We start from the raw sequence: 22107 nt of genomic DNA on the forward strand, positions 1-22107 counted from the left end.
TACTAAGTATTAGTGTTACTCCAGATGCCAGAGGAATTCACACAGAACCTTAGAACACCTTTGTCTCAAAATGTAAATGTTTGTCGTATCTCTGTTCATTTTTTATAAAGGTGAGACTTGGCGTATGTCTACATCTTTTCTACTTCTGTGCTATATAGCTAGAGAAGATCCTTTGTCAAGTATTCTTTTTCTCTCAATTGTTGCTTCTGCTTTGTATTACAGAGCAGTTACACTGTTGAATTTATGATATTCCAGTTATCTCATGGGAGAACATAGCTGTACTAAGACATAGGGCCATGATTCAGGATCAAGTGAGAAGAGAAAAGCGGGCAGTGGAGGAGAGCAGGTTATGTGAGAAGAGACCGGGGAACAGAGATGTCTAACACCACTGAGTCAGCTTGGGACCGTCTGGGCGAAGCTGAATGTTGGCCAACTCCTGAGGAAGGAGAGGGCAGGGCAGGGCGGTGGCGAGGGCTGGTGTCTGCGCTGTTGTGAAGAAACCTGTCACCTCAGATGCCTTCAGTTTCTCTCTGCTCCTGGCAGAGAGTGTTAAGCAGCTCTTCTGGAGCCGGTCCTTGTCCTTATGGCTCATGGCCCCATCTAGATCCACGCTGACTCTGTGGATTACAAGGCAGTGGCAGCTCTTCCTTATTCGATTCTGCCTCCAGACCCACCACTGTAATTCCCCAGTTTGAATAAGGCTGTGCATAAGAATGGGGGAGGTATTTGACTGATCAATTCCCAGCCCTTTTGCTCTGAAACTGTCATAGAGACAGGAGCTGCTGCCTCCACGATGTCTGTAGATAAACATGTTCACCACTTTGGGTGGCTTCTGTACAAGTTTGAACATCATGGGCTATAATGGTAGTGTTGTGTGACAGTTTTGATTAAGACATTGAGTCTGAATAATAAAGCTTACAAGGTAGGATTTGGAATAGAGGAGGAGCAGTGGCATTTGTGAGGCACTCAGCATAGAGCTGTGCTTCTCTCTGTGAAGGCAGGATGATGTAGATCTGTAAGCAGTCCACGATCACAAAGATGGTAAACATCTTGGGGTGAGAACAAGCTGGGTTAGAGATGCATGGTTGGCTTTGTTCTGAGGTCCAGCTGCCTGCTCTGTTACTTAAGGTAAGTTGCAAAGGCATCATTTACTCCATCTGGACAGTGATTGGCTTACTTCACTGCTTCAGTGTAGTCAGATGACGATTGGTTAAGGCTGTGAAGACATGGATGCTTGGTTTGTACGTGTACTTATTATAAATAGCATTTGTATGCTGACTTCTTTCTAGAAGTATACTCATTGATTTTAACTTTTAATTGCTGAGGTATGGCAGGCTGTATGCTCTTTGTCTTAGGCAGAAGAAATTGTTTCTGGAATACTAACATGTAATTTTAAAGGTAAAATAGTGAAGGTGTAGGTTTGTGAGGTGTCCTTGTGACATCTGATAAAAGGTCTGAGGCTGTTGTGTGAGGGTGTGTGTGCAGAGTATGAGACACAAAAGCTAACCTGATTCCAAAACGTTAGTGATGTGAGAACTTGCCAAAATGTTATTCATAGGTTACTAAGGAATTAATTTAAAACTCTCTTTCTACTGCTCTTTTTAGGTAATATTTCAGTAATCACATTACCAGTTTCCAGCACCAACTCCCCAACTAAGATTTTGCCAAAAACCTTAGGACCAATCAATGTGAATGTTGGACCCCAAATGGTAAGTTTTGCAGCTCCAGCAGTGCTACCTTTTGTAACTAGCTGCGTGATTTCCAGTTGGTGTAACACGGAAACGTGTAAAGCAGAGATGTGTGAACTGTGCTAGGAACTTGCAGCTTCCGGCCTCGGCTGCCGCAGTGGCTGAAGTGCCCCGCCTGGATGGGGGGGTGAGGATGCGTGGGCACAGCAATCTGGGCATGCCGGGACTGCCACTCCCAACAGCTGTCTTGTGCATGACCTTAGGGGATACCCATCTTCCTGCCTTTGAGTGGAAATTGAAACAACCTTACCATTTTAACTATGACTCAAAGGTGTATTAAGAAAAAACACAACTCATTAAGAATGTTACTGATCCTCTTTGCATATTTTGAGTCATGTTCTCACTAGTAAACCCCCAGCATTGCTGAAGACGGAGTGTCTCGGATGTGTTGCTAGGGATTTAACTTGTTGAAACTACAATGACAGCTGTGGATGAGCGTATATTGCTGTTTCAGGGGGGTTACATCTGGTTTTGAGAAAAATCCTTGGGTTTGTGGTAGCCAAAGAGCTAAATAGGCAATACAGTGCCCTGTGTCTAGTAACCTGATGCCTGCTTGCCGAGGACTTAGCCTGAGCACAAGGACCATTTCGTGTGTTTTATAAATAATTGTGTTGGGTCCTTTTCACGTCAGCCGTTATCACTGTTCTTCTTTGGCTTTTGTCCAGCTGGACAGATGGGCACGAGCATTACAGCCAGGCCCCCTAAGCGGCCTTCTCCAGTGTGGAAGCTCACCTTCTGAAGGACTAGTCACAGGCTGTCTACCAGAGAGTAGTGTTCCTCATTGCATTGGTACTGATGCAAGTACTGCTAGAGTACGTGCCCTGTGGCATTTTCCTGGAATAGTTCTACTAAAAAAAGATGTGTTTTGTGAGGGCAGTAAATAATAGCCAAGACCAGGGAATAGCAGTCACTTCATGCAGTTTCTGCTCTTACAAGTGATTCTTAAGGCCCTGCTTTTGCTTGAAATGAACTCAAGGTACAGTTCAGGCTCTATAGCAGATAGAAGTTGCAAAAGATACTACATGGTGTGAGACAGACATTTTATTTTTACATTTTTTGATTCTTTTTTTATTATGTTATTTTATTTTGCTGCTTTGCAAGGATAGATTTTATATTCAGAAAACATTTTCTTGTTATCTAGCCATTAGCACAGGCTTCCTAGGACACCCAGTGTACAGCTGTGTTGTATCCCAGACTGTTTAAGAGAACGTTCGCAAGTCCTTAATAGCGAGAAGGTTAATGCTCCTTTGGCATCTCACCTGTGTTAGCAACATCCTGCTGCTGTGAGGGTTCTGGGTTTGTTTCACCACTGTAGGTTACAAGGCCTTGCAGCTGCTCCAGGTTCTGCAAACCAGCACACAGCCCCAGGAGCAGTGGGGCAGGCTGCTGGTGGACAGGGACCATTGGTCTGAATCCCTTGGGGTACAGCTGTGCCAAGAATGCAGTCAGCGCAGTCTGCGGCCTCGACCTGTGTGGATGGCTGTTTGGTACAGTTTCTTTGGATTCAGTCTGTAGGTGTAAATTTAACTGCATAATTATGATTGATAAAATGTTAGTGCTTAATTACAGGGAATTAACACATCCCACAGATGCTCTATTTTCTAAATTAAGGTGAGGTTTTCTTTGTTTTATGCCATGCAGTGACTTCTGTGAATACTTCAGGCACACTGGAAAAGTGTTTGCTGTTAAGAGAAGATGGAATTAGTCCTCTGAAAATACCATAGCATTTCTTGTGAAAGCAAACATTTGGTAGTAGTATAAGTGTGACACTGAAGTAGCACCAATTTGCATACCTATGACATCTGTGTCCCTGCGTGCAGGAACTTGCAGCTTTAGCACAAGCTGCGGGCAGATGGATTTTTGTGCTTGTGCAACTGCCACCCATAAGTGCCCACCAAACAGGGTACTACCCGAGCGGCAGGGGTGCCATGGGGAAGGGGCTCCCATGAGAGCATGCTGCTGGGGTTCGTCTCCACTAGATGGCATGAAGGGATAGAAAGATGCGGGACAGGGCAGTCTCGCAAACATTCAGCATCATTTTGCCACCTCAGTTTATCATAGTGGTTGTCACAATAAAAATTATGAGGAGGTTGGACACAAAATACTCTTCTGTGACACATATGATCAGCAATTTCCAAGACATCAGTAGGGCAGTGTGAAACCTCAGCGTGGAACGTGGTGAAGTGCAGCCCTGAGGAGAAGGACTTGGGGGTACTGGTAGACGAAAAGCTGAACATGAGCCGGCCGTGTGCTCTGGCAGCCCAGAAAGCCAACCGTATCCTGGGCTGTATCCGGAGAGGTGTGGCCAGCAGGGCGAGGGAGGTGATTCTGCCCCTGTACTCTGCTCTGGTGAGACCCCACCTGGAGTGCTGCGTCCAGCTGTGGAACCCACATCAGGAGGTGATAGACCAGTTGGAGTGAGTCCAGAGGAAGCCACGAAGATGCTCCGAGGGCTGGAGCCCCTCTGCCATGGGGACGGGCTGAGAGAGTTGGGCTTGTTCAGCCTGGAGAAGAGAAGGCTCCGGGGAGCCCTTATAGCACCTTCCAGTGCCTGAAGGGGCTACAAGGAATCTGGGGGGGACTTTTTACAAGGGCCTGTAGTGACAGGACCAGGGGTAACGGGTTTAAATTGAACGTGGGGAGGTTTAGATTAGATATCAGGAAGAAATTCTTCTTGGGAAGCACTGGGACAGGTTGCCCAGAGAAGCTGTGGCTTCCCCATCCCTGGAAGTGTTCAAGGCCAGGCTGGATGAGGCTTGGAGCACCCTGGTCTAGTGGAAGGTGTCCCTGCCCATGGCAGGGGGGTTGGAACTGGATGGTCTTTAAGGCCCCTTCCAACCGAAACCATTCTATGTTTGTATGATGTAGGTATGCAAGAGATCTAAAATCTTTCCTCCCTGGCCTGTGCCTGCCATATGCTGGCAGAACCATATGCTTACTGAAGAGGAACCTTATTTGTAATCTTGCAAGAAGTTGACATAAAAATTACTGGCTTGGATTGATGGTTCATTGAAATACTGTGTTACCGAGTCTCACTTACACACTGGTGTTACACCATGGCTGAACTTGGATTAATTTTTAAAAGCCTGCCTTTCTATCACAAAATGTTTCTGACTTCAAGCCAGTGTAGCAGTTAAGTTGATATAAGTTGGTAACGTTTCTGTGCCAGCATGCATTGTGTAAGGCATCCAGCCAGCCAGGGATCTTCTGCTCTCCAGTATCAACCACTAACTTGTACCTGTGTTTTAGTTTTCCTAAATTTCTGATTTGTTTCTGTCAACCTATCCACTTGAAAAATAAGCAAGGTAAATTTCTGTCTTTAAGATAAAAAATATATGTATGTAATTAGTGTCATGTCAGAAGGGATGTGAAGTAATGCTCAGTGAGCTAAGGAAATGGGAAATTCTTCAGATATCATTTTTTTCTACTTTTTTAAACAATATCGATGGACACCAAACAAAGCCTCTGCCATACAGTTACACAAGTGTTGGGTAAGTTAAGTAGTAAAGGAAACTACAAAGTTTAATACAGGAGTTACTCAAAATGGCAATAACAAACGGAGTGAAGTTAAAATAAAGTTTAAAGAAGCAAAATATGAGTACAAAACATTGTCCGAGAAGCTTTGGTATGAATCTTTTATACTGGAATCAAAATAATTTAACATGTGTTTTATTTTGAAGATTAATACTGCTTCACTTTTAAATACAATCTAAATTCTTAGTGACCTCCTTCAAAGAATTAATTTAGATGCGATTTAAAAGTTGAGACACAGGTGTCTTGGTGTTAACAACCATTGTACATATGGTTTCACCAGATTTGAAGGAATGTAAATTCTCTCTATACTGTACAGACTTTACATTTAATTCTATAGGTACAGTGTCATATTATTAGCTTGCTGGAGTGCTTTGAGATCTCGTGAATGCTAGGAACTGCAGGGAATACTTTGCCTGCAGCTCAGATTATCGTCAGCAGCAAAGACAGACAATTGCAAGAGACAAATGCATTGGAAATTAGTCGTTATTGATTACAGTGATCAAGAAATTGCCTAGATGTACTCTTGAAGAATCAGACAGATGTATGTAGTTATAGATCCTATCTGTCATACCAGTAATTATTTCTATTTGTCTAGATCTTGTCCATATGAATAACACAGTGATATGGGACAATTAGTAGAAAACCTAACAGCATTGTAATTACTTTCATGTGTAAGGATCTTCTGATGGCATCTGTTCTGTGTATTTTGGTTGCAGCTTGCATGTGGTACAGAATTACTTTTTTCTTACTATGAATTTTGGGCTGTGGTCACCTCTGTTTTCTTCAGAGAGCTGTGTTTTTATTTTGAAATTTCACAGATCATAAGCACATCGCAGAGACTGACCAATTCAGGGAGTGTTCTGATCGGGAGTCCATATAACCCAGCTCCAACAATGGTCACACAGACACACATAATGGAAGCTTCTGGCTGGGTCCCAGGGTAAGGTTTTCATTTTATTTGAAGATGTTGGAGGATCTGTTCTGATTTTTTTTTTCTTTATTTATACTGTTGTATCTGTATGTTGGCTTATGGCTTTAGTTCTTACACAACTAAAAGGAGTATGCTCTTTAGACTATTGTAATTTTTGATGTCTGGAGCATGGGGATGAGGAAGTACAAGCACCAGTCACTCCACTGTCTGGTTTAATTTTGGCTTATGGCAGTGTCTGTTTCTTTGTGTCAATGGAGAGTCAGAAATTCCTGAGTCCTGTGAAAAGAATCACTTCCCTCTCCCCCCAAAAGTTCATGGTATACCCAAGTAGCTTTGCTTTTGAGTGTATCAGCAGGTGTCAAAAGGGGAAGGGACTGTCAAAAACACTTCAAGAGTCATTTAAGAATAAAGCTCTAATGGTAAATTTTGAATGTAATCAATGTTGTATTTTTATTACTATTTTACAATAGCAACAACTTTTCATGGGTTCTGAGGTACTCCAGAGTAATACGACTCTCTTTTTCTCTTCTAAGGAGATCTGGCCTTTACAGCATTTCACTCGTTTGGGGTTTTTTCTTAATACCAGCACTGCTGAGCTTATTTGTTTCAGGACAGATGTAGTGCTTTACCTTTGAAAATTAAAGCATAGTTTATTTCCGTATCTGGATTAATTCTTCTAAACAGGTGATGAATGTCAGTAGAACCTTTCCAGCTTTAGAACTGGGAAAATGGAGCACCTAGAACGTGGCAGAAATGAGAATATAATAGCTGTAACCTTTCTCCCTTCATGCTATGTTGTAAGCAAGGATTGTCATAGGCTTGTACTTCCCAGTCGCTACATTCCCAACATAGTGCCATAGCGGAGCCATGCTGGAATATAGCCATGGTGGAGCCGTAGAACCATAAACTGCATGCCTGGCTGAGCAGTTTTTAAGCTTGATTTTTTAATAAACACTGAGTATGTGTTTATCTCCTCAAATACCTTTTGAATTCACTTTAGTTTTGATTTTATTTGAAAAAGGATTTGTCAAAGATTACTTTCTTTCTGCAAATGTTGTGAATCATGAAGGCCAGGCAGAAGTTCTTTCAGTACCCAGAGGAGGGAAAAGCTCTAGTGTCAGTTCGCAGCTTGGTAAACCAGAGCCATTAGCTTGCTTAAGCTTCATCTGAACCCAGATGCTGGAGATCCCCAGAGAGAAGCCTAGTTGTAGTGCATCAACCACCACCACCCTGCTGTTTGTTCGTGTACTGTTAAAATCCAGAGACAGTATTTCCAATGAGGCTAACTACTGTTTCACTGATAAAAAAGAGCAAGATGCTCTCCAGACTGACCCGTCAGTATTGATCCCTGCAGAAGTCCACGTGATAGGTCATGTTTTCATCTGAAGAACAAAGGTGAGGAAGGGTCTGTGGGAGTGCTGAACCTAAGTGGTGAGCCCTTGCTCAAGACAGCTCTGGAGGATTTGGAATCCAGACTCCTTGCTTTACTCATTGTTTACTCCTCTTCACAGATTCCAGATTGTTTCCAAAATCAAACGAGCCAAGAGCATGTTCGTGCTAAGGGCTCTGTACACCCTCAGTCAGCCTGGCGTACAGAGCAGGGGCTGACTGGGCCGTGCCCCCCACCCGCCCCAGCTCTGCTGAGGTCAGCCCCAGCTGTTCAGCGGGAGCGGTTAAGCACCATGGACAGAGCTGCCAGACTCGGCTCCCACCATCGCTGCCAGGGGGTTCTGGGTCGCACAGCCCCATCCCTGCCGGCTCTCGTGGCACAGATCTTCCAACCCACCTTTTGTTCAGCTCCATAGCACTGCTGGGGTTTTAGCTTCATTAGTATCTGCTGTGAGCCCTGGTTTTCCAGCTGCAGGGTAACAGTGTGAAGTAATGGTAGTTCTCAAGTATCAGCTGCAAGAGGGCAAGGCAGGTTTGGAATACTACTTCAGAAGTCTGCTTACTGCAGCTGATAAACAGAACTGTACAGAAACTGGCAGTGGCCGGTGACTGCTACTCGTAGGCAAAATTCATTCACTACTTCTTCAGAGTACCTCTCTTCAGCTCTGTATGCATCAGCTCTAATATGAGTTTAGTTGTACCCTGGTTTTTGTTTAAAGACACCAAAACATTCAATCTCCTGAAAATACAGACTTAAGCACTTTTTAAGGGCATTTTTCTTCTACATGGTGGAATTTTAAACAAGAATTTTCAAAGGAGCCCAGCTTCTACTTTTTGAAGGGATTTGGTTACCTAGCTCACATCTGCACTTCCAGATAAAGTGACTTCCCTAAAATCATATGGGCAAAGAGTGTTAAAATTAGGAATAGAACTTGTCTGGCAGTGAGCTCAGATAACCTCCAAAGTCCTAATCACCCTCTCTCAAATTTTATCAAGCTGCCTGTGTGCTATTTTCCCCTTTCAGTAAACATGAAACAGCAAATGTTAGTACCCAGCTAGGCCCCAAATGCATTAATTTTACTGGTCTAAATATATAACGTTGTTTTCATATAAGTTTGACTTGTGTTTTCTTAGGGACAGAAAGCGGACTCGAGAATTTATAGAATCAGATTTTTCAGAAAGGTGAGTATCGCTGAACTTCTATTTTATGTATACAGTCATACCTGTTTTATTTCTTCAGGTCTGCCTTTCAGCAAGATAGGTGTCCACTTCCCACTTTCAGCAGTTCTCACTCCTCGTAAAAGCTGTGTTATTCCTCATAGCTGTAATTACTCTATCACTTCCTGAGAAATATATTTGCAATTACAGATGATACTGGGAGTAGTGAAAAACAAGCACATCTTCAGAAACAGGATTGTTCTAGTTTTCAATGTGACAACTATTTGTAAACAGATGATCTTCTCCTTTGCTTCCAGAAGTTATTTGAATGCATTCAAGGTGGTTTCATTTGTTTACTTGTCAGGGGTTACTCAAATTGAATAACTGTAGGGATTAAGAGTGTTTTGGGATTTTTTTTCTATTCTTCCTTTTCTTCTGTCCTTCTGTCCAGTGTTCTGTCTTCTGAAATACATTCAAAATTTGGAAAAGCATTCTTGTAGCTTAATGGCTTCCTTGCCTAGTTCTGTCAACAGTAACAAGCTCTTTTTCTGTAAAATAATAGATCTCACTGAAACATATTATCAAACCAACTTGTAAAACTGTAATTAAAAAGAAAAGGCACACTACAGCTGAGCTTTTTAAAGGCTTCTGCTGAAATATGCATCCAAATCTAGTTTGTGTGATAAAACCAATTACACCTGTTTTTTCCATTACCATTATCTAAGCTCTTGCTTTTTTATGAAGAAAGTGAATGGAAAACAACCCTGACAGTTCCCAGTTGTTAATTTGGCACAATAAAAGCCAATGAACATGTACTTAGTCTCCAAAAAAGAGATTCTTGTATCTCAGTTTTAACTGTGATGGCACAAATATTAAACTTGGTTGTTAGGAGAATTGAGGTATCTCCTGCTGTATTGCACATAGGGATGTTTGAGCCTTTCTGTTTTAAGCACTAGCATGACAGTTCCCTGTAAATCTCTTCCAGGCACACAAACTCCCAGTGAGGATTTTCCCCCTTTCTGATTGTTCTTTTGTGAAACCACCTGGAGATGAATTACAAATCCTTTTTTTTTTTTTTAAGCATCTGCCCAGCAGTCTATGTTCAAAAACTATCAACGTAGAAATCTCCAGGAAAGGGGAAAGGGCTCCAATGTACATTTTTGCCAGCTTGGAAAGAACAAGGAACTGAATCAAAAAAGCAGAATGGTTTTCATTTTGATTTAGGCAGTGCATGCTGTCATGACTCCTGATTCCCGTTGGAAAAGATAGACCTTTTGCTATGTAACAAAGTAGGTTATTAAAAATCAATATATTAAAATAATTACTTTCCTCCTTCCAGTAAGAGAAGCAAAAAAGGAGATAAAAATGGGAAAGGTCTGAGGCATTTTTCAATGAAAGTATGTGAAAAAGTTCAACGTAAAGGAACAACTTCATACAACGAAGTTGCTGATGAGCTGGTATCAGAATTCACAAATTCTAACAGCAACCTAGCTACAGATTCGGTAAGCAAATATGTGTTGAAATTTCTTATACCGTTACAAAATTGCCTGGTTTATGATGGAATTTTTTCCCTTCTATTTCTGCATTATCCTGCCACACTCCATGCTTTCCTTCATTTGCTTAACTACTTCCCAAATATAAAGACTTACCATCTGAAACTTAAAAATACAGAATTAAAATGAAGATTTGAACTCTGTCTAAATTATAACGTAATAGAAAAATGTGTGAAAAGAGTTACCTTCAAAAAAAGGCTACTCTTGTACCCACCATGTGCAGTTTAGTCAGGCTTTTCAACTATAAACAGACTTGCCATGACAGGACTTGGCTGCGCCGAGGCTCCAAGCAGGCCCGAATCTTCCATTTGCAACCAGACACGCTCCAGGCAGTGTCTGTGGTCTCCAGGCGGTAGCACAGAGGGAGACATCATGCTTTACCACCACTCTGCCTTGAACTGCCGTTTGGGCGTTTTATCTTCTGCCCATCTATGGAGGATGTGTTCAGTCTTTCTTTCCTTGTTGAGTTCTTCTGTTGTAATGAATTCTGCATTGTTTTCTTAGCAGGCTTATGATCAGAAAAATATCAGACGGAGAGTTTACGATGCTCTTAATGTCCTGATGGCAATGAACATCATTTCAAAGGAGAAGAAGGAAATCAGATGGATCGGCCTTCCTACAAACTCAGCTCAGGAATGTCAGAATCTAGAGGTAACGTGAGGTAGATGGGAAGTTCTGTCTAGTTCACAGGTTGTGTTAATGGAGCTGTTCTACTTCAGAAGAGAGGATTATTCTCAGTTTGAGCCTGATAGGTTTTGATTCTCGCCCATTACAAAAAAGCAACGTTTGATAGTTGAATAAGCTGAAAACATATGTTTATTCTTACTTCAGTTTTATTTAGTATACATTACATGCAGTTTAAAAAAAGTGTTTATCTTACAAAAGTAGACATTGATTCGATCAGGGATAACTTTTAAGATTGAAGTCTGTAGTAGCCTGAATTCAGAAGGAGAAAGTCAAAAGAATTTGCGGTGCGGTTACGCTTATACATTAGAAAGATCAATTTTCTATTAATGTGTGTACTTGGAAGTGTTATTCAGAGGAAATTAAATTGAAAACTAGTACATGCTAGGATTTCAAATGCTGGTTATGAATTAGTAGGGAGAAAAAATGAAGTTTACTTATTGGTTATTTCCATTATTTTTCTAGCTGGCTAAGAGTTACCATGTTTTTGCAGGGATGCCAGAATTTATAGGCAGGAATGTTGCCTGGCCTTCAGGCCAAATGCCTCATAAATAAAAAGCCCAAGTTACTCTACTTACTGCAGAGTGCTGTAATGGCTGACTGTAAATACATCTTAATATCTATTACATTTGTGATATTTGTGGCATTAAACATCTTAAAAGGTGGGTGGGATGCCTCTCCAGTGCAAAACAATCTTGGTTTTGCAGGTTCATTTACATCAGTTGTCTTACCATATCAATGTGGTAAGAAAAAAGCTTTTTCTTACCTTTCCTTGTCCCTTAGAGCAGCTTGGAAAATATATCCACCTACGGAGTATGCATATGTCAAACCATTATATTCAGGGTTTGTTTTTTTTAAATCATTACTAAATCTGTGTTTTACATGCATTCACGAGATGCATTACCTTCAGCATAGGTTAGTGTTATGGAACTTGAATATCATTGTGTCATCTACAGTGGTCATATGCTGTTCGGTGTTTCAGGTCCAGTTACATATGGGCAAAATGGAAGCTGGGCATATCTTTTTAAAATGTTGCTTCTTGTGACATAATAGAAAATAATAGAAAATAAATCTGCATGATGTGAAAATCAGAATTAATTTTGCTTTTAAAGCTGTATAAAGTGCCAACTCTTCTTACAGTGTCATTCGGTAATAAGATTAGCAGTACAAAAATGAGAAATCTGTACAAAAATGCTTGTTCTATAGAAACCATGCCTAAATTTTATCTGTAGCATTTATTGGTTTTAAGAGATATACATTTGTCCCGGCATCAAAATGGGGGGGATACACCACCACAAAGCAACATTGTAAATAAAACAGGAGGGTTTAGGCCAGTCAAGTTTTGAAAGACTGCATCATTTAGTTTCAGTGGTTGAATGAAAAGGTAATTTAAGCTGAGTTTAATATTTTGGGGAACAGTGATACAGTGATGGCATCAACAGGATTATGAGGAAAGATACCTTTGAAATATGATGACTGTTGTCCAGTTGTTTAGTGTTGCCCCAGAACACTAATAAAATACTGTTGGCTGTATCTGCAGTGTCAGTAGGCAGCTGGTACTGCCGCTGTCTCAAACAGAGCATATTTAGGTTGAAAACAGGCTTTGCCCCGTAAACTGGCATTAACAAAACTGATGCAAGAAATGGATTCTGTGCTTATGTAGAAAATGTTACCTCTATCCCTTTTTTCTTGCTGAAATCTTGTTTAATGGAGTCTCAAATCAGTAGTCCGGATAAGAAGTGGAGGTCACTGGAAAGATGCAGGTGCTGAACCTGAGCCCAGCCTCCACACGTGTATGTCTCGTAGCCTGCAGCCAGGCCTGTGCCATTCCAGGAGTGGAGGGCAGGGGAGAAAAATTAATAACCCAAAGCATCCCCCAAACAAGTGTTTCATTTGATGCTAATCGCCACTCAGGGCACAGTACAGGAGAGGAGGAATGGGTGGGGAAATAAGTCTCTCTCGTAGTAATTGATGCTTTACTGGGATTCAAATGGTTGATAAAGAAATTGCAGTGTGTCAGACCTGTTTTGTGGAGAAACTCATGTGACTATGCGATTGAAAAAGAAGCAGATGTATGGCAAATGGGTAGGGCTGAAAAGGCTTGTGCGATTTACTTACCATGCCATGGAATTCTCCACCATTCACCAAGGAAGTATGGATTTTTGTAATGGTGCTAGCAGAGTGATGAACGCTAAAGCCTCTGGTTTGGCACAGTGGAACAGACAAGGTAACTCGATGCATTTGTGTTTGTATTTTAAGATAGAAAAACAGAGACGGATTGAAAGGATAAAACAGAAGCGAGCCCAACTACAGGAACTGCTACTGCAGGTATGTTTCGTTATTTCTTCTATAAATGAAATTATCAAGTGCCAATCCAACAGCTTAGAAATACTGAAACTCTTTCCAGATGTATTCAGTTGCTTTGATACACTAGGGAAGAGAAGTTTCACACTTGTGACTTTACTGGATTCTACCTCTTACCCTCGTTTTCTGGGTCAGTTGTAACTGTCGTAAAACTGCGCGCTGCGTCTGGTTGCCGCAAGCCTTTGTAAGCATTGTGCTGAAGCTTTGCCAACATCACTGGGATTGGGAACAACTCAGGAGTCCCCTTTGCTGACTCCAAGTCCCCCCAGAGTTACCTGTGCTGAGAGTTGGTAAAATTGCAAAATTTCTTGCAAAATTCCCAATTCTAAACTATGAAATTTACAACTGAACTTGTGTAAGTATGTAGAGAGTTGTCTGGGGGGAGATAGGTATTTCTGGATACTAAGAGTGGAAGGCTGGCAAATCCAGCTCTCTTACATTCTGACATGCACCTTTGAGATGACTTGAGTTTTGGCTTTACAAAGTAAAATTTTGCAAATACAGTTATGAGCATTCTTAAGTGTTTTGGTCTGTGCAGACTTTCAGTAATTGAAGTGCAATCCAACTTCTGTGTGGTCACAGGCAATAAGGCTGTATTTTTCCTCCTAGTGCCACTATATTGATAGAATTTTCATGAAATTAGATAGATATGCTGTGAAACGTTTAAATATCTGATGTTTCTCCTGTTTTTTCATCACCAAAAACTGCTTCCCTACTTTGGGCACAATTCTGATTCTTTCTGTCTGACCTAATAAATTAACGGTTTGAAATTACAACATGAAATTATCTTGGTGAAAATAAGACAACTCAGGCCCTCTTAACTATTAGTCTAAAGATGACAAGAGTTGCACCCCCTTACTATCTACAGCTGTCCTTACTTCCTCGATTATGTTCACTGGCAAACGGTTTACCAGTCCTTTGTGATTCTGCCTTCCCCTTAAGTGGAGTAAGTAGTGCCTCAGAGTGACTTCCAATCCCTCAAAGAGCATTTCCTAAACAGACACATTTGCACACATGCAGACAGATTCAAGAATTCAGTGGAGAGCGAGGGGTGTCACAAACAGCACCTTTTCAGGGAACTTTAGAGGAGAATTTCAAAACTAATTCCTTTGAGGAGAGGAGATGGTGGTGGATGAGAGGGAGAGGAGAATATGGACCACGGGAAGTGGGGGAACACTCTAATTTCTGTTAACTTCTGTTTCAGTGTAACCAGCTCCTGGTCTGAGGTAATTATGCATATAAAATAATAGAGAAGACCTCTGACTCCAGCGCCTTTTCAGAAGGAACAGGGCAGCACTCTCCATTCTCCACCAGCTGTTACTTCTCCTTTCCCATTTTTTCTGCAGGGACTGTGAGGGGGGCATAGCCGTTAGGGTACATGTGCAAAAATAGCATTTAACTTGTGTTCCTGGTGAGCTTCACTAGTGCAAAGGGGAAGTCAGGCCACAACTTACTTGTTGACAGAGAATTACTGGAGACACTGAGCTGGTAAATAGGAGCTATCAAGTTCCACTTCCTGGACACACTGATGTCTTCTCTTTCATTATCAGTGATCATTTTTTCTTTCTTTCTGCAGCAAATAGCATTCAAAAACTTGGTACAAAGAAATCAGCAAAATGAACAACAAAATCAAGGCCCTCCAGCTTTGAACTCAACAATACAGCTGCCTTTCCTAATAGTCAACACTAGCAAAAGAACAGTTATAGACTGCAGCATATCGAGTGATAAGTGAGTGTTTATGGAATCAATTTGTACAGTTTTATTTTCTTTTTGGTCTGCAATCTTTCTGTGAACAAATTGGAGACATTTTTCCAGTTTACTACAAGTACTTCTGTATTCAGATTCACTACTGTCACTTCAGGGTGGTGTTTGGGGTTTTTTTTGCATTTATTGCGACCGCAGCAGTAATAGGAATAAGTTCATCCGCATTCCTTTACAGCCAGTAGTTAAAACAGGCTGACTTTCACTGCTCTAAAAGCCCTTTAGAGTGGTATTCCAGGGAGCAGGAGAAATAGCTGAACAAAACGATATGCCAGGACAGCACTAGCTTTTAATGAAGCCGTGTGGGAGTGCTGCTGCATTCTTCCTCTGATGCACCAGAGGTGTAGTCAGAGACACAAGGAGATCCACGTAACACAAACGTAACGTCCTAGGGGCAGTATAACAACTTAGGAACTGGTTTTTAATAGCTAAAAGGTTGCACGTAGCTCTTTGAGGGGGGAAAAAAAAAAGGAAGGAAATGGTGTAGAAATTTGAAATACTGTCTTTGTAACCAAAGTGCTATAGTTGCACTTATATTAATCTGAAAATCCTCCACTTACGTACCTCTGCGTGCTGCCGTGCTTCATCCTGTGAAAAAATGGCTGGAAGCATGAGGTGCTGTTATGTTGGCTGTTAATCGGCTCAGACTAGTTTATTGGCTGAGAATAGCTGGCTTTGCTTTAACACTGCAGATTACAGACTGTGCTCTCTGGGATACAGAGCCCAATGGGAACTTCCAGTCAGGTAGCACACAGCACAGGCAGCCTCTACTGCAAAAAAGCAATACTATTGCAAGTTGAATCTTTTTAGAGAATTGGACTGAAGTCCATTACATTCTGTGACAAACCTTTCGGAATACTCCCAGCAGCATGGCAGTTCAGCAAGTTGGGAATTTTAGGATCAATATTAATTTAGCTTAACTGCACCCGTATTTTATAGGCATACTGTACACTTCTCACTGCACTTGTAAACAGTGCTCTGCATTTAGGCTTTAAGTCGTTAAAAAGTTGAGCGATTTCATACTGCAACTTCAGAACTGCTGCGTTGAAGCTGTCAGAGATTAAACTGGCATCTGGGATCTAGAGATGTAGATCTGGAGATCTAGAGAAGTAGTGCACTTCTACAGTCTCGAACTGACTACTAAAAATGAGCATACCAGAATGATTCGAGGTGTTGATATCTCAGTGTATATAACCCAGCCTCAGCATTACTGTCATCTGGAGATCATTAAGTGTACAACCCCAGTTAAACAAGATTTCCACTGTGGTGGTCACTGTGCAGCTGATTTAGTGGCAACAGCAGTATGTAGGTAAAGAGTGCCAGAAACTGTTTGGGCTTAAACCAGTCACACTGATCTGCTGAGCAAGGCAGTTGGTAAAAGTGGTCGCAGTTTGGAGAATCCCAATTCTGTAGCTCATTGGAGAGGATTTGTGCTGCCTAACCCTGTAACTCGTCAGCTTGAATGTTTGTGCTGCATGTGGTTTCAGCCTCCGTTGATAACCCAGTGTTGTAATGGGCTTCCATTTTCCTTTCTTCTCCCAAATTCCGCTTCTGTAAAGCATCAGTTGGTTGGTATTTATGACAGACCAGCAGGTGATGTTAGGAAGTCTGATGAACAGATAAGCTCATGGCGTTTGGCTACTCAAAATGGTATTTACAGAGGATCTTCCAGAATAAATAATTGCTTGGAAAAGATGGTACATAGAGGGGGAATTAGCATCACAAGGGTCAGAGGTTTGTCTCCTAAGTGCGTTCCCATGCAAGAACAGGCTTCATCTGGCCCCAACAGCATGGCATTGCTCTCCTGTAAAGCCAGGAGGTGTTTGGGTTAGTTTGAGAAGGTAGTGGGGTGCCCGGCAGCGTGCTGGGAGTGACATTGCTGAAGCCAGAGTAGAGAAAAGCAGTCTTCAGATGAAAAGGAAGTTAAAAATTGTGTTGAAACGATGAGGCATCTGAAGAAGTAAGTCTCATTTAAACAGGAAAAATGTATTTAGCATATAGGATGCTTTTCTACAAATGCTATAGGTCTTGGGGAAAAAACCACCAGGGGAAAAAATCGCCAGGGAGGACGAGGTGGCCGAGGCGGTGATCCCGCTCAGGGGTGCTGCTGCCCGCGTCTCCGGCTGCAGGGAGTGCCTGAGCCTGTCGGCGTGGGACGTGGGCGCTTGTACCCTGCAAGAGCAGAAAGCGTGGGAAAGAGCGGGGAGAGGTACCCAAACGGTGCGCACGTGGGCTTGCCCTCTGGCCCCAGCTCTTAGCACTGAGTGCTAAGATAGCCGCCCAGCAGAGCATTCTGTGAGAACAAAAGTTGCTTTCTCATGAACAGCCAAAATAATGCTGAGAATTATTAGGGAAACCAGGAAGGAACGCAATGTAAAAGTAGATGCCTATAGTACTTCTACATCTGGAGTACTCTGTGATGTCTTGTTCCTGGAAAAAGTGTAGCATAACCAGGAAAGAGAGACAGGAAGGCAGGAGGAATGATTAAGTTATGAAAAAGCTTTCACAGAAGGAACAGATAGATGGATTCTTCGGCCTAGAAAAGAGCAGACAGTGGATTCACAGGCATCTACAAAATCATGGATGACATGGGGAACGTGCACAGAGAACAGTTGCTTATTAAAGTTAAAATTGAGGGACATTAAGAGAAGATACCAGGTGACAGATTTTAGACAAAAAGAATGTAAGGGGGTGGTAACAGTTTGTGCAGATCATAGCATTTGGTGATGCTTGTGTCAAAAAGGGGTCGTGTCAAGTCTCTCAAAGAAAACACTCAACTAGCTGTTAACGGTAGATAGAAGTGTGGGGCTGCCTGCGTCAGAGGCTGCAGGTTGCTAGAAACTAAACTGGAGAAACAGTTCTTTTAAGTTTCTTGGCTTGGAAACTTGCAGGGGGAGAGAGGTGTTACAGTCCTTTCTAACATCCAGCATTTGACCACAACTCATGGGAAGAGAAATGCAGAGTGGGCAATAAATGCAGCCTTTAATCCTGTAGCACAGAAGCTAAATGCAGTTATTGCTTAGCACACAGCTTGCTGGTAGTAACTCAGCGTGACACTGGTCTTCCAGCCCCCGTTCGTGTAAACAGTTATGTGACTTGAGCTGTGCCAGTCTAGGCAGCAGCACTGTAACTGTACCAATTAAAGGTAAACATCTTATTTTCCCCTTTAGCATGGTTATGCTTGAATAAATATAGCTGCATAGTTACACCTAGTGCAAAGCATGTAGATTTCTAGGTGAAAATTTTGTGTACAGGCACCAAGGACATGACTTCTCCAAACTTACTGGATGAGGTATAAGAAAATGAGTATTAAAAAAACCTATCAAGAAAATCCACATGTGACACCAGCTAGGAGAGCTAGGGGAAGATCCACCAGTGACTTGGCTTTCTTGCAAAGATCCTATCCCATGGGTGGGTTGCGTTTCCAGGCATAAAGGTTTTGTCAGCAGAAAATGAGAACCAGCCTTATACTGCAGTCCCTGGACAGTGCTGTCCAGGCTTTTCACAGCCTGTGACCACAGCATAAGGCTTGTAACAGCCTGTGACCACACCCCTGCTTTTCTAAAAGCTATGTTAAGTTTATATCACTCTTTCCACTTTTATATGCAATGAAAAAACGTCGTGAGAGTCCTGCAGCAGAAATGGCAGGTTGTGATCATCCAGGACTCTGAACAAACTGCTTTGCTAGCCGCATCCAAATGCGTCAAAATCAGCAAAGTTATACCAAGGTGAAGAGGTCAGCTCACAGGAGGAGTGTTGCACAGGACAGAAAGTGAAATGTAAAAGAAGCAAGACCAAAATAGTTATTTTGGTGACAGGGCTGCAGGTGACTGACCTTTACAAATACTGGATTTAATGTAAGTGAAGGTTCATGTTCATTAAGGTCTCCCTTTCCCCCTTTGAATCTGTTCAGTGAGGTAGAAAATTGCAGGCTTTCTTCCTGCAGTGGTGAGGGTTAGTTACTGAGAAAGTGCTATTTAAAACCTGTGGGCATGCTGGGCACAGAAGCAGAAGAGAGAAACCATTTGCTGCACTTTCCCCCCCCCCTTAAGTACCCTTTACAGATAATGAAGAACCTAGACACTTACATCAGTGCATACTACAAACTTAGTGCATACCGTTTCAATAAAAAAAGGAAAATAGGCCAAAAAAGCGTAGCTGTGCCCTTTTCAAAACCATTTCACTTTGACTTTTTACATGCAGATTTGAATACCTCTTCAATTTCGATAACACTTTTGAGATTCATGATGACAGCGAGGTGCTGAAGAGAATGGGGATGTCCTTTGGGCTGGAGGCAGGCAAATGCTCAGTTGAGGACCTACGAACTGCGAAATCTCTGGTGCCAAAAGCTTTGGAAGGCTACATCACAGGTAAGTTAGATGAGACTTTCAAATATCGTTCCTGATCCAATTCCTAACATGAGTTATCTGAAGCAGAGTGAATGATACTAACCCACACGGGCATGTAACAGGTGAGGTTGTATGTGAGCTAGCAGGGTTGGCACATAAATGGTTTATGGTTGATTTTGGAAGGTTGATCATAGTTGTCCTGTAAATCTGATTCACACTAATTCATAACAACAAATTTCTGCGTGAGCTGCATTATGAAGAAATTGTTTCTTAAATAACTTAACTGACACCAAGAACAGATTGTCATGGGTTAGTATTTTCAATAACTGTGGATGCATGGAGGAGGAGACTGGAAGAAGGCAGCTTTTCCTAAGTTGAGGAGGAAAAGGAAAGAAAGAGCATCTTGAACTGGTGAAATGTGATTCATACGTGACCCAGCTGCATTCACATTTTACTTTCCCTGAGGCAGGTGAGTTCCACAAAGAATTCTCCATATCCCTGTCCCTGCAGACGGGCTCAGTGTACTCTTGATACATGGATGGCAAGCTGTCCTGTGTCCAGTCATTTCCACTCTTCTTAAGACAAGAAACAGTGATGCTTAGGTAAAACGCAGGGCCAGCAGGTGCCATCTGAGAGCTGAGCTTCTCCGAATAAAGCCAGAGGCTCTGAAGAGTTCCAGGACAGGTGTCCCACCCAGGGACACTGTTTGAACAGGTCATGCTCAAAGAGACTCAGACCTACCTCTCCTTCAGTCTTGCATCAGTGGGCTAGAGCTGCTAAAATCTGTAGCCACGTCCTTCAGCTCCTGTCAGCCGTGCTCTGCCCAGAGCTTGAGCTTGGCCCAGTGTTTTCTGGAGGGACTTGGTCTGTATGGGAAGTGTCAGCCAGGGAGCTACAGTGTGCAGACCTTCCCTTTTGAGGGAGGGTGGAACAAAGCCATTGCCCTGACTTGTCTACTGCTTATTTAAACTACAGCAGCGTCAAGCTCTTTCACACAGGCAGTTGGAAACTCCAAACATTCTACTTTCTTTTTCTTTTAAAGTTGATTCCCTTCTGTCGGCAACATTTCATCTTTGTGTCAGGATCTTGTAAATGCAGGCTTTGTATTAAAAATGCTATTTTGTTTTGCTACAAAAAATAATAGTTAAGTAGTCAGGAAGCTGAAGACGTTTTTGTATTCGTCATTATACCCTGTGAGAGAATTCAGAACCAAGAGTTTCTTCAAGCCTGTGATGTCAAAACACTGCTGGATGTAAATTAAAATTCAGTTACCTTCGCAAAAATTAGTACATTTTAAGTGGCTTAACATTTCCAACTACATCAAATAGGCTTATGTTTATCAACACTAGTTTGTGTTTTCCTGGTCCCCTTGTCCTGTGGGCTTCAAAACTAAGATTTCGTATTTTAATTTCAGTCAGTTTTAAAGTTACACACCAAGTCTTTAAAAGGCTGCAGTGGTGCCAAAAAGAGAACTTGAAAGACACCTTGATTTGTTCCTTGCAGATTCATTCAACTAAAAATTATTCACCACCTGATTTACCACCAGTGTAAAAAAGGGGAAAGGAGCAGAACCCACATCTTTCAGCAGTGTTGGCACTCTTCAAGTGCCAACTTAATTGCTCCCATGTATCAAGGAGCAAACTAAAATTACTATTTCATTTCAGACTCCCATTAATTTATCTTCAGAGCATGGGTTTCCCTTACATTTGCAAAACAAGCCCTATTTACTGAGTAAAACCAGCTTTTGAAGTTTAAGCAATAAAACTACATGTCTAAACTAGTGATTAGTAGTTCATTTTAGCTTCTTTTGAAAAAAAAAAAAATTCACACCAGTGTACTGCTGGTGAGGTTTTTTTATTGGAAGCATTAAAGGCAAAACCATGATGTTCCTGTGCAAGTGAGAAACAAGTAGCTCTCTGTTCCGAAGAAACTAAACAAAAAAAGACCAACCTAGATTCTAAGACTGCGTATTCAAGAATGTTGTGGTTAGGGTTATTTCCCTAGTACCAGATGAGCAGCCAGAAACCTATCTAGAATTTTAATTGTAAGAAATGTGTTGATTGTAGTGTTTACTCAGAATGCATTGAGGCAAGTTATGTGCTCTTCAGAATCGGGTTACATTCAGCTGTTTCAGCCTCTGAAAAAATGATTCCAGAAACGTTGTTGCTAGAGTATGTACATTTATGGTAGGGGTTTCTACCGTCTGTTGCTTGCTACTTGATGACACAACACAAATCTACAGTTAAGGCTACGGATTGCATAGTAGAGGTTTCAAATGGCAGTAACTGGCAAATCAGGGAAACATTTAAATGTTTTGCACAATACTTGAAAAGCCAGCATTTGCCTGATTACGTATCTTAAGTATAACTTCCCCTGCTGTACAAACTCAGCTGCTGCACAAACCAGTCCTGTGGCACTATGTCCAAGTAGGTTAAGTCATTTCCTGTACCGTGTTAGTTTGACCTTAGCCTGGTCATCCTTTTTTCAGATCATTACTGACTTCCAAACACTAACAACAGTTTCTATTGTAATGCTTGCCAATGGGACTGGAGCAACAGTTGGAAGAATCCAAGTCTAAACCAGTTCAATGAAGAAATTTAAATTTACCAGAAAAAAAAAGAGATCTTGGACTGTCT

At 41.8% G+C, this 22107-nt stretch overlaps 1 protein-coding gene across 3 annotated transcripts in view; it reads left to right on the forward strand.

The window, feature by feature from the left end:
- Positions 1–22107, forward strand: part of TFDP2 (transcription factor Dp-2 (E2F dimerization partner 2)) — a 45791-nt gene that overhangs the window by 18603 nt on the left and 5081 nt on the right. Inside the window, exons 3-10 of one of the 3 annotated variants that reach the window (XM_010159640.1) lie at positions 1606–1709; positions 6101–6222; positions 8737–8784; positions 10100–10262; positions 10818–10964; positions 13257–13325; positions 14938–15089; positions 19326–19492. In XM_010159640.1, coding sequence (XP_010157942.1) covers positions 1606–1709; positions 6101–6222; positions 8737–8784; positions 10100–10262; positions 10818–10964; positions 13257–13325; positions 14938–15089; positions 19326–19492 — 972 coding nt within the window. Of the gene's footprint in view, positions 1–1605; positions 1710–6100; positions 6223–8736; positions 8785–10099; positions 10263–10817; positions 10965–13256; positions 13326–14937; positions 15090–19325; positions 19493–22107 lie in introns of those variants that run through there. The other 2 variants (XM_010159641.1, XM_010159642.1) reach the window with 2 other exon arrangements.

The sequence above is a fragment of the Eurypyga helias genome, unplaced genomic scaffold (assembly GCF_000690775.1).
Source record: "Eurypyga helias isolate BGI_N326 unplaced genomic scaffold, ASM69077v1 scaffold9049, whole genome shotgun sequence".
NCBI classification, from domain to species: Eukaryota; Metazoa; Chordata; class Aves; order Eurypygiformes; family Eurypygidae; genus Eurypyga; species Eurypyga helias.